This window comes from Erpetoichthys calabaricus, chromosome 2, assembly GCF_900747795.2.
Source record: "Erpetoichthys calabaricus chromosome 2, fErpCal1.3, whole genome shotgun sequence".
In the NCBI taxonomy this organism is placed as follows: domain Eukaryota; kingdom Metazoa; phylum Chordata; class Cladistia; order Polypteriformes; family Polypteridae; genus Erpetoichthys; species Erpetoichthys calabaricus.
This window is the reverse complement of record NC_041395.2, coordinates 165,754,538-165,767,078: the sequence shown is the minus strand read 5'-3', so window position 1 is coordinate 165,767,078 and position 12,541 is coordinate 165,754,538. Positions and strand designations below refer to the sequence as shown.

Here is a 12,541-nt window from a genome sequence, read left to right as displayed (position 1 = left end):
TTGGATACACCCGATTAACCGAGAGCACTATTACCGAGGTACATTGTCTAACAAAAAGTCCCAGTTTACACAGCTAGTTGAGCATAATGTCACTCTGTCCCCTGATGGAGCTGGTGTTTGTTGCCTAGTCAGTTGTGGTTAACTAGGAGATGAAGGGAATTTGGATTGGAGAGGACATGCAGGTGATGGGTGTAACAGAACAAGATGCAGAGGAGAGAAAGATATGGAAGAAGATGATCCGCTGTGGCAACCCCTAACGGGAGCAGCCGAAAGAAGAGGAAGAAGAAGTAATAATGATGAGTGAACCTTGCTGAATTAACTATGCCTCGAGTTTGACAAAAACACTGAAATGTTCTGGAATTTTAACAATGCAATGAAGTCAATGTGAAAGGAGAAACTAAACTAGTTTTGTGTGGAATATAATGGTGTAATGAACATTTAATTGCCCCTGAGGGCTAGTGAAACATCTACCAAAATTGTGGCCAAAAATGTGACCTGAGTTGTTAGGCAGCAGTACTAACAGCTGTGCAAACCTAATATTAAATTCTGCTTCGAGTTCACAATACTCAGAGTCCACAGTACTCTGAGTTCTTTATCTCTCCTTGTGTCTTCCGAGTTCCTGTAACTGTTCACTACAACAAACTTATACTTATGTAGCCTGTGATGCAAGGGATCAGCTTTATATTCTCGAGAATAGAAAAGTGATAAAAGAACTCTTTATGCAAGTCATTGAAAGTGTTGTTCTGTTTCACAGCTATGTGCTTTGGCATATTCTGTTTTGGACTGTACTGTTGCTAACTCTTTTTAAAGGCAGAATTTTAAAAAATAATTCTCTAAACTTCAATATATTTGCTATGCCTATAGCAATCAGTTAAATATTATTAGTGAATTTATATTATCCTTTGTGATTCTATAAATCCTATATTTATTTTTCTCCTGTTATTAGGCATGTTGAAGATTCATTCTACTTTATCTAGTGCACAGCAGGCTGTATTGACAATCCCTGCCAACCAGCTGAAGCAGCTAGGAGTCAGTACAGCTGTTGGAGGGGTGCAGACAATTCTAATGCCAGTCAATAAAGGTAAGTCAACAAATTAAATACAAAGTATGTTTGCTCTTATGTATAACTCAGTATTAGTCTTTGGTATTTATGTTTTCTCTTCACAAGATACGTTGAATTTTGCAAACTGCTCATATCAAAGTCTCTCAAATATTAGCTTATTATTTCAGTGTTCACATAATATAATTGATTAAATTTTTTCTACAAGCACTTTCATGAGGTAATTCAACGTCCATCTTTAAATACCAAAAGAAGACCATTGGTAGGGAAAAAGGCAAATTACATGCATTACTTTGTCCATTATTTTTAATTGAACAATATTCCCTTCTTCATTTGCCTTCATTACTTGACATATTTAAGTATTTTTTGGGCTATTATGTTTTGACCCTTTGTGTCTCGTCATATGCAATGCTAAATAAAACTGAAAGTTCTGTAACTAATAATACATTTTGCCCTTAATATTATTTAAGCTCTGCAGTTATAACTACAACACTATCTTCACCAATCCAGTTTATAAAATTAATGTATTAAATTACAACTGTTATAACTAAATATAATATAATTATTGTAGTTAGAGGTTTCAAAGAATGTACTGTTTAAAGTACAGTGCTGTCAAGGGGGGGGGGAGGGGAATCATGATTTGAAGATAAAATGAGGTAGGTATAGTATTAGGTTTGTTCATCTATACACTTCTGCCTGTAATATATATGTTACTGCAGCATTATTAATGATTGTGAGCTTGAAAACTTATTTTACATGGATCTGTCTGAGCCAACTGTAGAACTCAAATATAAGGCTTGAAGAAAGTTATTGACCCCAGTTGTCACAGAAGAGTCAGTGGTGGAGTTTGCATTTAAACAAGCATTTGTCTTTGTTAAAATTTAAAGACCTAGCCATCTTTGTTAAAACTGAGTTTTTAAATCATGTGATAGAAGATTGAGTTGTGGTTCACATGTCATGCAATTCATAATTACCAAACTACACACATTCATAGATATTTAGTGAACAAAAACAAAATGTGCCAGCAAAATGAGGGGTCAGATTTTCAAAACTTTCTATTAGGTTAATTTAACAAAACCCAAATTTGTTGACTACTTCAAGAGATTAGTAACAGACATCCTTATATGTATAGAATGTATGTACATATGAGGAAATAAAAATTAAATGTCTCCTTTTACATACCAACTGAGCAAAGATTTTAAGAGAAATTAAGTTATGTACAGCTGTCATTTACATATTTTTTGGCCATATGCCTTGTACACTGTCATTCGGGGTCAGTTAGCATTACCTTTTTGTAGCTATTTCAAGAATCAAGGATAAGTGACTTTGTCCATCAATGAGCTAGTGTTCAAGAACAAATGTCAAAGCTTACTGAGTCGGTAAAAAATGTTGTCAGACAGGGCACAGGACGCCCAGTGTGATGCTGTCTATAATGGAAATGTCAAAAAGGTAGATAAAATATTGCTGTTCAACCCAAGTACTGCATAAATTCTTAGACAGCTAACAAACATCTACTGAAAAAATTTTAGTTCTTTGAGAAACCCAAAACAAAAACTTCATGTAAATCTTTCAAATAAATATCTTAATCTAGAATGCTATAAAAAAATCATGCTGCCTGAAAATAATTCTTAAGGTAGAGGTAATTATGGTACCTGTGAGAAGTAATCAACAGAGAGAACTGTCAATGAGACTAAAAAAGCAGTGTATTCTGCCCTTCCAGAAAAATGCAGTGGTTTAAAAACAGAAAACCCAGCTGAATCTGGTTTAGTAGTATGTGTCTGGCCAATTCTTGGTGGAGCCCAGTATTAATGACTGAGAAGTTTAATAATTTGATACTTTTTAGTGATTTTCTTTTATCATTTGAAAAAGTGTATCACAACTCTCAAATCTAAACAAACGTTCTTCAAAGCACCTTCTAAAGGATACTCACTAACTTTTGGTTTTCTTAGATTCAGATAGATAGAGATTCTGGACGGGTTTCTGTCGAATTTCAAAATGTGATGGACCAAGTTGTCAGTATCTAGACTTAGAAAGTCCACCTTCTCCATCTTAGATTATATGAAAAAATATCAGGCTGATGGGTAATCTAAGGAATAACTCTCCGGGGATATCTTGTCTTTATAAATTAATGTAAATGTATTTATCTGCTTCTAGCTACTTCCCCAGTAATTACTCTGGAAAATATGGGGTCTGCCCAAAAATAAACTGTTTTGTCTTGGTAGAGTAATATTTTACTCTGCTTTCTCCTTTTGTATTATTAATATGTAGCCTTTATCAGAATGCCTCAAATCTCCCAGATTTACCACTGTTTATAAGGTATTGTACCATATAACTTCTCCCCACATTCCCTTCTACATTTATAACCTCAGGCAATTAGGTGTAGTAAAAGACAATCAGGAGTTAAGTTACAATTTAAACAATGTATTATTGATAATATTCATAAATAATAACAATATGCAAAGTACATTTGAATATTGGCAACCATACATCCTGATAAATGTTGATGTGTAGTTTCAGGCAGCACACAGACTTGTTAGTTACTTAAAATGTCTCTAGTTAAGGCATCATGTGTGGTCAGCTTTCTTCAGAACAGGCCGCATGCCTGTCTCAATATGGCTGCCGAGCTGTGCTCTTCATTGTTTTGTCCTTTTCAGTTCATGGTGTGAGATGGTCTTTTATCAGTTTGGTAAGAGAGAGAGAGTGAGGTAAAGCAAGCAAATTTGTAGGTTTTCTGTCCAACCCCTAGAGCGAATAGGACGTCATGGTACTTAAAGGCTTTTGATACAAGACAGTTCCAAACAGCCATACTTCAGACCAATAGGGGGACAGAATACCCTTACACCTGCCCCCAAAACCGTATGTTAAGGTAAAGCTTGCCAGCTAGGCAGTGTGGCTTTCCTGTGGGGGTTGACTGAGAGAGCCCTGCAGAGAAACATTTACCAAACTTGTTTTAGGCACTTCCCCCAACCCTGTTGTAAAATTCAAAGAGACTCATTCCTAAAAGGGGGGTAAAACATGAATGCTTCTCACTAATGTAACACTAATATTACATTACTTTGCCTAAGTTACGAATAAAGACATACAAATTATTTATCAGCTTGTATGCAAAATTTCACATCACAACAGAAACCAAACTTAAAAAAATATATAAATAAATGTTTAATATGCTTAAAACTTAATCAGACTTTTTCTTCTTCAAAGTATTCTCCTCCTCTATTTTTACACCGCTCGAAACGTTTTTTCTATTTCTGAAATGCATCCTGAAACTTGTTTTAGTGGAATGTCACATAAGTCCTGTGACAATTTTTATATTGCTTGAATTTGGCAACTTTTCAGGGTAATTTTCAACTTCGGAAACAAAAAAGATTCTGCTGGTGCTTTACACCCACATTTCATCACCTTTTATGACTTATTTCCGAAGCATTCATCAGCATTTGAGCAATCTAACAGTTCCTGACCTACTATGACAAGGTTAGGTTTTTGCTTATCTGTCAAAATTTTCAGCATAAATTTTGCAGCAGCACGATGTATCTGCAGTTTTTTGATCAAAATTGTGTAACACATATTTAACCTTTACTGATGCCTGCTTCTTCCGTTGCTTCACGGACATTCCCCTACAAGAACCACACTTGTTACTTATCTATAAACCAGATGAACACTTGCTAACAACTAACTGCTAATCCACTGGAGATGGCTGAAAGCCAGAAAGTCTTTCTAGACAGCACCTTCAAAGCATTTCTGAATATCATATCTAGGCCTAGGATTGGCCCTAAAACTCTATGGATAATCCTCTCAGAGTCCCCTGTAGTAGTCACAGGTAGTTCTGTATCCCTGCAGGAGCCTAAATAAGATTAACAGCTGTACTGTGCTGCCATTAGAGATGGACAACATATTTCCCCCACTGTGTTAACATTAACTTGGCTTCCCTCAACTTGGTTTCCCTCATAGGATGCTGACTGATAGGGTTTAATTTTGCCTCTGAGCTTAATAAACCTCACAAGAACTTAAGTTATGTCAGGATAATGCATTCAAAAATACATATCGAGAATATACATACAAAACATGTGAGTGCTTTGCAAAATGTAAAACTAATACTCTTAAGAATAAATTCTTAGGTAGAATACAGAATGCTTAGAACACTGTCTGGATTGACAAAATTGCAGAATATAAACCATAGCACAATAAGTCAATAATTTTTACATATGTAAAAATCTACAGTATACAGTAGATAGCGCCAGTAGTTGCGAGTTTTGGATAGGCAGTCTAGAAATTATGTATGTATACATACAGTTTTAAAATAAACAATTAAAACAATATTTCTGCAGTTATACATGGAGCAGATGGCCATTAATATATAATAAAATGCATTTAGAGAAAACGGTTGTAAAGTGAAGAGGTGGTTATAAAAATTCATTCATTTATTTTATGTTCAAGAATTTTGGCAGTTAAAACCATACACTTGTGCAAATACTGCCAAGCCAAAATCATAGGAATGTCATCCCACCAATTTCTTAAACTGAAACACAGTATGATTTGCAGGAATTTTCAGATAGGACATACATTGGATTCAGAAAGTATTCAGACCCTTTCACTTTCTACACCTTTTATTGTATTTTAGTAACCCGTAATAACAAAGTGAAAACATATTTTCAGAAAGGTTTGCAAATTTAGTAAAAATCAAAAACTGAAATATTTCATTTATATAAAAATTCTGACCCATTTGCTGTGACATGCCAGATTGTGGTCAGGTACATCTTGTTTTAATTAATGAATTAATTTGAATTAATTTTGTTTTGCTTTAATTATCCTGGAGATGTTTCTGAACTATATTGGAGTCCACCTGTGGCAAATCGAATTAATTGGACATAGTTTGGAAATGCACACACCTGTATATATAAGGTCTCACAATTCACACTACATGTCAGGACAAAAGCCAAGCCATGAAGTCCAGGGTACTCTCTGTAGACATCTGCAATAGAATTGTAGTGAGGCATAGATCAGGGAAATAGCATTAGACAATTTCTAAAGTTTTGAGTGATCCCAGGAGCACAGTGGCCTCAATTATTATGAAATGGAAGAAGTCTGGAACTACCAGGACTCCCCCTAGTGTTGGCTGTCTGGCCAAAATGAATAACCAGGCAACAATGGCCTTAGTCTGGAGGTGATCAAGAACCCAACTGTCACTTTAGCAAAGCTTCAGAGTTCTATGCTGAGATTGGAGAACCTATCAGAAGGACAATAATCTCAGCAATCTCATCAATCAAGTGTTTATGGTAGAATGGCTAAATGGAAGACACTCTTGAGTGCATGGCATATGACAGCACACTAGACGTTTGCCCAATGGCATTTAAAGGACTCTGAGAACATGAGGAAACAATTTTCTGGTCTGATGAGATAAAAATTGAACTGTTTGGGTAGAACTTCAAGCACTGTGTCTGGCACCAGCCTGATATCATTCCTGTAGTATACCATGGTGGTGGCAGCATCATGCTATGGAGTTGCTTCTCGGTAGCAGGGACAGGGAGACTGGTCAGAATTGAGGGAAGGTGGAATGCAGCTAAATACAGAGAGGTCCTTAAAGAATACCTGCTCCAGAGTGCATATGGCATCCGACTAGGACAACGGTTTTCTTTTAGCATGACAGTGACCCAAAGAATATAGCCAAGGCAATGATGGTGTGGCTTTGGGTCAAGTCTCTGATTGTCTTTTAGTGGCCCAGCCAAAGCTCAGACTTAAGCCCTATATAGCATCTGTGGAGACACCTGAAGATGGTAGTTTTCAGACAATTACCATCCAATCTAACAGGGCTTGAGAGAATCTTGCAGGATGAATGGAATAAACTGCCCAAACCCAGGTGTACAAGGCTTGGAGAGACTTACCCAAGAAGATTTAAAACTAATTTCTGTCAAAGGGGTTTCCACAAAGTACTGAATTAAGGGTTTTAATTCTTATATAAATGATAGATTTTAGTTTTTGATTAATAAACTTGTACACCTTTCTGTAGACACATCTTCACTTTGTTATGATCATTATTGAGTATAGATTAATGGACAAAAATGGCAAATTTATCCATTTAAAATTAAATATAAAACAAAATAAAATGTGCAGGAAGTGAAGGGGTCTGAATACTGTACTTTTTGTGATAAAGGTTCAGTAAGATATACAAAATGTTGTGGCATCCTCCTCTATGATAGAGTGAATTATGCGAAAGGGGCACAGTAGCACAGATGTTAGTGCTGCTGTTTCAAGGTTTTGGTATCCTGGTTCAAATATGATACCTTTTCATCATAGAGATTTCATGTTCTCCCTTCATCTGCTGGGTTTTCCTCTGGGTACTCTGGGCTTTTCTCCACATACCCAAGAACATGTAGGTTAAGCCAAGGACACATTATATGACTTCCAGTTGGAAGGGATGTCAAACTTAACTACAGTCACCTTAAGGATGTTAAATTATATGACTAGGATTCACAGGGAATAACCAGCTTGATGTCTGACTGTTAAGGATAGTGCTAAACTTCCTATATATCATATAGGAATATTCTGAAGGCCAATTAATGTGCTGCTTGACAGTGGCAAATTCATTCGCAATATTTGCCCTTTCATTTCCCTTTTTCCATACTGTTCTGGTACGACAAACACAAGCCATCAGGCAGACAAGCCTTTGTGCATTTTGTTCAATTCAAAACACTTGGTTTCATTCTTTCATCACACCTGAATTGTATGCGTTGTACTTCCAGGTGTGTACTCATTGGTTGCCAGTTTTCCCTCATACACACAAGCCCTCTCCTACAACACACTCAAATCAAACATGATTGATTTTGTTTGGGCAAGTTGCAAATAGAGGATGTCAAAAGACACAACTGACAGTAATGGGAGCACATCACTGACCTGACTCAATAAGATTATGTAAACAAAAGCCACACCTGAAAATTGCATGATTGGGACTTTGAATAAAATGATTCCAGCTTGGGCCCAGTTTGAATGGGCCTTAAGATTGATTGGTGCCTTGGGCAGATCAGTTTCCTTCCTTGCTTCATGGTATTATCAGATTTAGCTGTGGCCCCCACACCCTGAATTTGATTTGTGAATTTGTTAATAAACCAGTCGTAAGAGAGTTGGGTGATGAATAATGACAGTCTCTCTTGATCTTATTATGTCTTTATTTTATTTAAATTTTTGGAGAAGCGCCTTGAAATTAGCCAAAGTTTGAAATATATATAAATGTACACCATCTGTTACAGACACAAACCAAATGTATGTGTGTACTGTATAATATTAACAATAAGAGCAGCTCACTACTGAAAACAGCAAATACAGGAGGCAGCCGGGATCGAACCGGGGACTCTTGATTACAAATCAGCAAATCTTAACGCTTCGCCACGGAAGCTGTTGTATTGTCCTTGAACCTTTTGTGAAAGTGTTTATTTGATCTTTGGACTTCAGGCCTCACACATTAGCAGGCTGCTTGCTGCTTGTCTTAATCGGCACATTTACAGGACAAAAGACGCTGACGGAGAGGTGTGAATGGATTTAAAGTGGGCCGGATCTATGTGTTTTTTTGTAGGCTCTGGTAATTCTAGTGTTAAGATAGTGAGGGACAAGGTGACTTTGTTTGCATTAACAGTCTGCCTATGTAACAACCATAAACACATGTACTGAATGGAACACCACCCTCACATGTAGATTAGGGCAGAAGTGACTATGACATGAAGTGCCCTAACAATTGCAAAGTTTTATGTTCCAGTGTTTCTTGACCATTTTTGTATCGCATCCTGCTTTTTCCTATGTAAGTGTCTTTATGACCCCATCAGTCTTCTTGGTAATTTTAGTGTGAACATCAGAGCTTCTCTCTTGTAATTAAATGTGAGTGTAATGTGACTTTACCTGTCCAGATTTTGTACCTGCGTTTGCTGCTGTGATCTGCACTTGCTCCAAAACGCAAAGGAGGTGAAATTGATATGGTAATGCATAGATAGATATAACTGTTTATCATATCTATCATTTTTTTCTTTAAGATAAAATTGAAAGAGCATGTATTTCATTGATACCTCTTTATTTGCTTACTTACATTGCCAGAGCACACTGAGGAGAATAAAAATTTGCATTACTTTAGCATTCTTAAAAACAAGTCTAGAAAAATATTTTATTTTATATCTTTTTATTACAGTTTTGCAGGTTTAACCATTGATATCCCCTGTTGAATGGCCAAATTTATATTAGTCAAGCAGATTTACTCATTCTAAAATCTACAATAATACTTTCTGAAAATGTAAACTTTTTATTTTGCATTTTTTTGTCTTTGTTTAGTGGTGCAGTCCCAATTAAGCAATAAATCAAATTTGTCGATTGCTGGAAATGACCAGTCTGCTGCTGCTGCTGTTTCAGTTCCTACAGGTTTAGCACAGGGTGTACCTGCATCATCAGTTGGACAAGGTTAGTATTACTAATAAAATAACTACATTATAGTCCAAATAGTTTCTTTTTAATGTTTAAGAAAACCTTACCTTCATAAATGCAAGTTATTTTTCTATGAAAAATGTTTGTGTTGAGATTAATTAAAATTAGTATTGTTTTAAATCAGAAAAAAAAAATTATAATACGTTGCTTATTTAGAATATGGAAATAAATTTAACAGCATATCTTGAGTTTGGTATCACAATGATTCAACCCTGTCAGCTAATTATTTGATGTTATTGTAATCCATTATTCTTGTCATACTGTTTTACTTTCTGATATTATGTGATTGTTATGTTTTAGCATGGGGTTGGTAGGGTAGACGTGTAAAAATATGGCAAAGTGCAGGGGTAGAGAGATGTACAGAAAGAGAAACCCATGCTAACAAGAACTGAGCACTGTTGTGTGCAGGTCTGTGCAGTCAGGGTTGGGAGGGGTCTGTATTGTATTGACATTTTGGATGGGGCCATGTAAGTAGATGATCTGTAGCAACCAAATGAATGAGTGAGAGAGAGGATATCATGGAGGCCAGGAAGTCAAAGGAGCTTGTTAATGCTAGTATGTATCTCAAATGTGGTCTGTTTGGTCATTAATGTTGTTACTTCAGAAGCAGGAGTAGGTCCATGTTGGCCACAAAGAATACCTTTGCCTATTTTATGCCATCTTGATGACTATTTTGCCTCATAAGCCCTTACATCCAACATATCGAAAATGTATAATTCCAGCTAACAAAATATGATATATTCAAATGTTTAACCTACTTTTTTTCATTGTCCTTTTTAATGCTGTTTAAATGTTCATAATAGTGATCAAGCCCTATTGTACCTGCTACAAATGAAGTTCATGCTAATAAGTGGTGATCTCTATCCCAGTTTAGGGCAAACAACTAACTGCTAAACTTTTCCATCCATAATGAATTTATTTTTCCTGATTATGTGGGATATGATGATATATTAAACCATTGCTGATGGGTTGCATTTTTATCACTACCCAATATCATCATTTGTGAAACAGAACACCTACCATTTGTAAAAGAATGTGAGGTTGTCTTGATCATGGCTTTTGTTTCTTAATTTTCATGAAATACCAACACACGCTATTAGGAGAAAGAAAATTAATTATTGATCCTGATAAATAAAACAGTGCCTAAATATAGCCTGTTTGGAGTCAGAATTAAAAAGTTATGTGGTACAAGTTTTAAAATTAATTTTAGTGGGACCTTGAATGACCATATTGAAACTGAACAGCTATTCCAAAAACTGACAAAACAATAATGATTGTGCTGGGAAAAGGAAAACACATCACTATTTGTTAATGAAATTAACTTGTAAGTAGGAGAGCTACATACACAAGGAGAACTTCTAATATGGTGATGTATTAGTTAAAACCATTGCCTATTTATAGTCAAGCCTTTTCAAAACTCCATGTGCACTACGACCACAATCTGCTAATTCTGTTTTAGTGAATGCAACATTGGATGTGTTTCTGTAATTGTCTGTTGTGCTCAGTCACAATTGCATCTAACTGCAGTCACTGTGCAGATTGAAATTCTGTAAGGGATCATCTCTCTTGCACTCTGTAGATCAGTAAACAGCAGCTTTAAAAGATGGCCAGAGCTGTTTTCACATTCAGAAATGACATCAGTGTTTACCATTTATGCCAAATCATCACTATCACTACAACTAAAATCTACTATATAATACTGTCACTAGTCATTTCTGAAGAACTGTCACTATTACAACACTAGTCACTTTCTTTTTTGCATACTTTACATTCAGACAGCCCATTCTCAGCTCTCCTGCAGCTGCTAATTCTGTTCAGCTGCCACCCGCTGTCACTACCAGTAGTTCATTGACGATGGTTTAACTTGGGGGTGCTGGTGTGCGTATGATTAGCAGTGGATGAGTTAACTTAGGGATAATGTATTGAAATTAAAAGAAGTGATTATTACCACTTAAATGTATTATTGTTTATTTGTGTTAACATTTCAGTACTGTAAAGAAACAATCAAAAAGAAGGGATCAAATGTGTCAAAAAAATGCTGTTTTTACTGTTATGTAATGAACACTGTTAAAAAAACAGAGTACTCTGATGCCTGGTGTAATCTTAAATGTCTTATCAAATTTGTAGCGCCAAACGTCTCCACATTAGTTTTATCATGGATGAAGTTTTCCCTCGCACATATGTTTAGTCTTCTCACACTTTGACCTGCTTCCACATAGCAGACATTGTGATGGCCCCGAGCTCTGTGGGATTTTTCAACCCTGTTTTCTTTGTGACTGCTTATGAATTTGTAGTGTTCTGAGGACTCTGCCATCTTTAATTATCTTATTGATTATCTGGTTTTGTACATGTATACAGCAAACCAAAAAAGACATACTAAAACAAAACATTACCAAAAATTAATCTAGTTTCTTTTATCTTCAATTGGAAATTAGTATTCTTTTTGAGTAAACTTTACATTCTATACAATAATTGCTTCCTTGCTATTCTGTTGTCATTTTTCTTCAAGAACCAAGAGTTTTTAGTTGGCATTGAGAAATCAGAGTTCCGTGATTCAACTCCTTGCCTAAAACCTACACAGGATGACTTCCTTTTAAATATTTTATTTAAAATGTATATATTTTAGTTTTTGCAGATTTACTAGACATGTTTGTTGTGTTCAATGTGCACATGTTTCTGTTTTGTTTTTCATGGAAAAGCTGCAGTGAAGACAGAGCCAGAAACTGTGGCAGTGAGCAGCAGCATAGGTTCTTCTGATCCTCAAAGCAGTGGCATGAAAGTAGAACAAGACACAGATGTGGTTCATGATTTAATTAAGTAAGGCTTAATCAAATTGTCTTGAGTCATCATATTTACTTTTTCTAGTGGTTTACTGGTTCTTTGTCTACATCCTTCAATAGTAATATTGTTTTATTGAGTTCTTGCATGATCTGCATTATTTCTGGCTGCTAAAAGTTTAAGTTGCTCAAATGCTTGGACACTTAAACATGTCTTAGACCAACCAAACCTTTCTTTTTAAGTGAA

At 35.7% G+C, this 12,541-nt stretch overlaps 1 protein-coding gene across 4 annotated transcripts in view; it reads left to right on the top strand.

Annotated features, from left to right (window-relative positions):
* yeats2 (YEATS domain containing 2) overlaps nucleotides 1-12,541 on the top strand; it is a 162,800-nt gene that overhangs the window by 111,208 nt on the left and 39,051 nt on the right. For all 4 annotated transcript variants that reach the window (XM_028825680.2, XM_051922874.1, XM_051922873.1 and 1 more), the window contains 3 exons: nucleotides 947-1,081; nucleotides 9,368-9,493; nucleotides 12,217-12,334. In XM_028825680.2, the coding sequence (XP_028681513.1) occupies nucleotides 947-1,081; nucleotides 9,368-9,493; nucleotides 12,217-12,334 (379 nt within the window). The remainder of the gene's footprint in view (nucleotides 1-946; nucleotides 1,082-9,367; nucleotides 9,494-12,216; nucleotides 12,335-12,541) is intronic.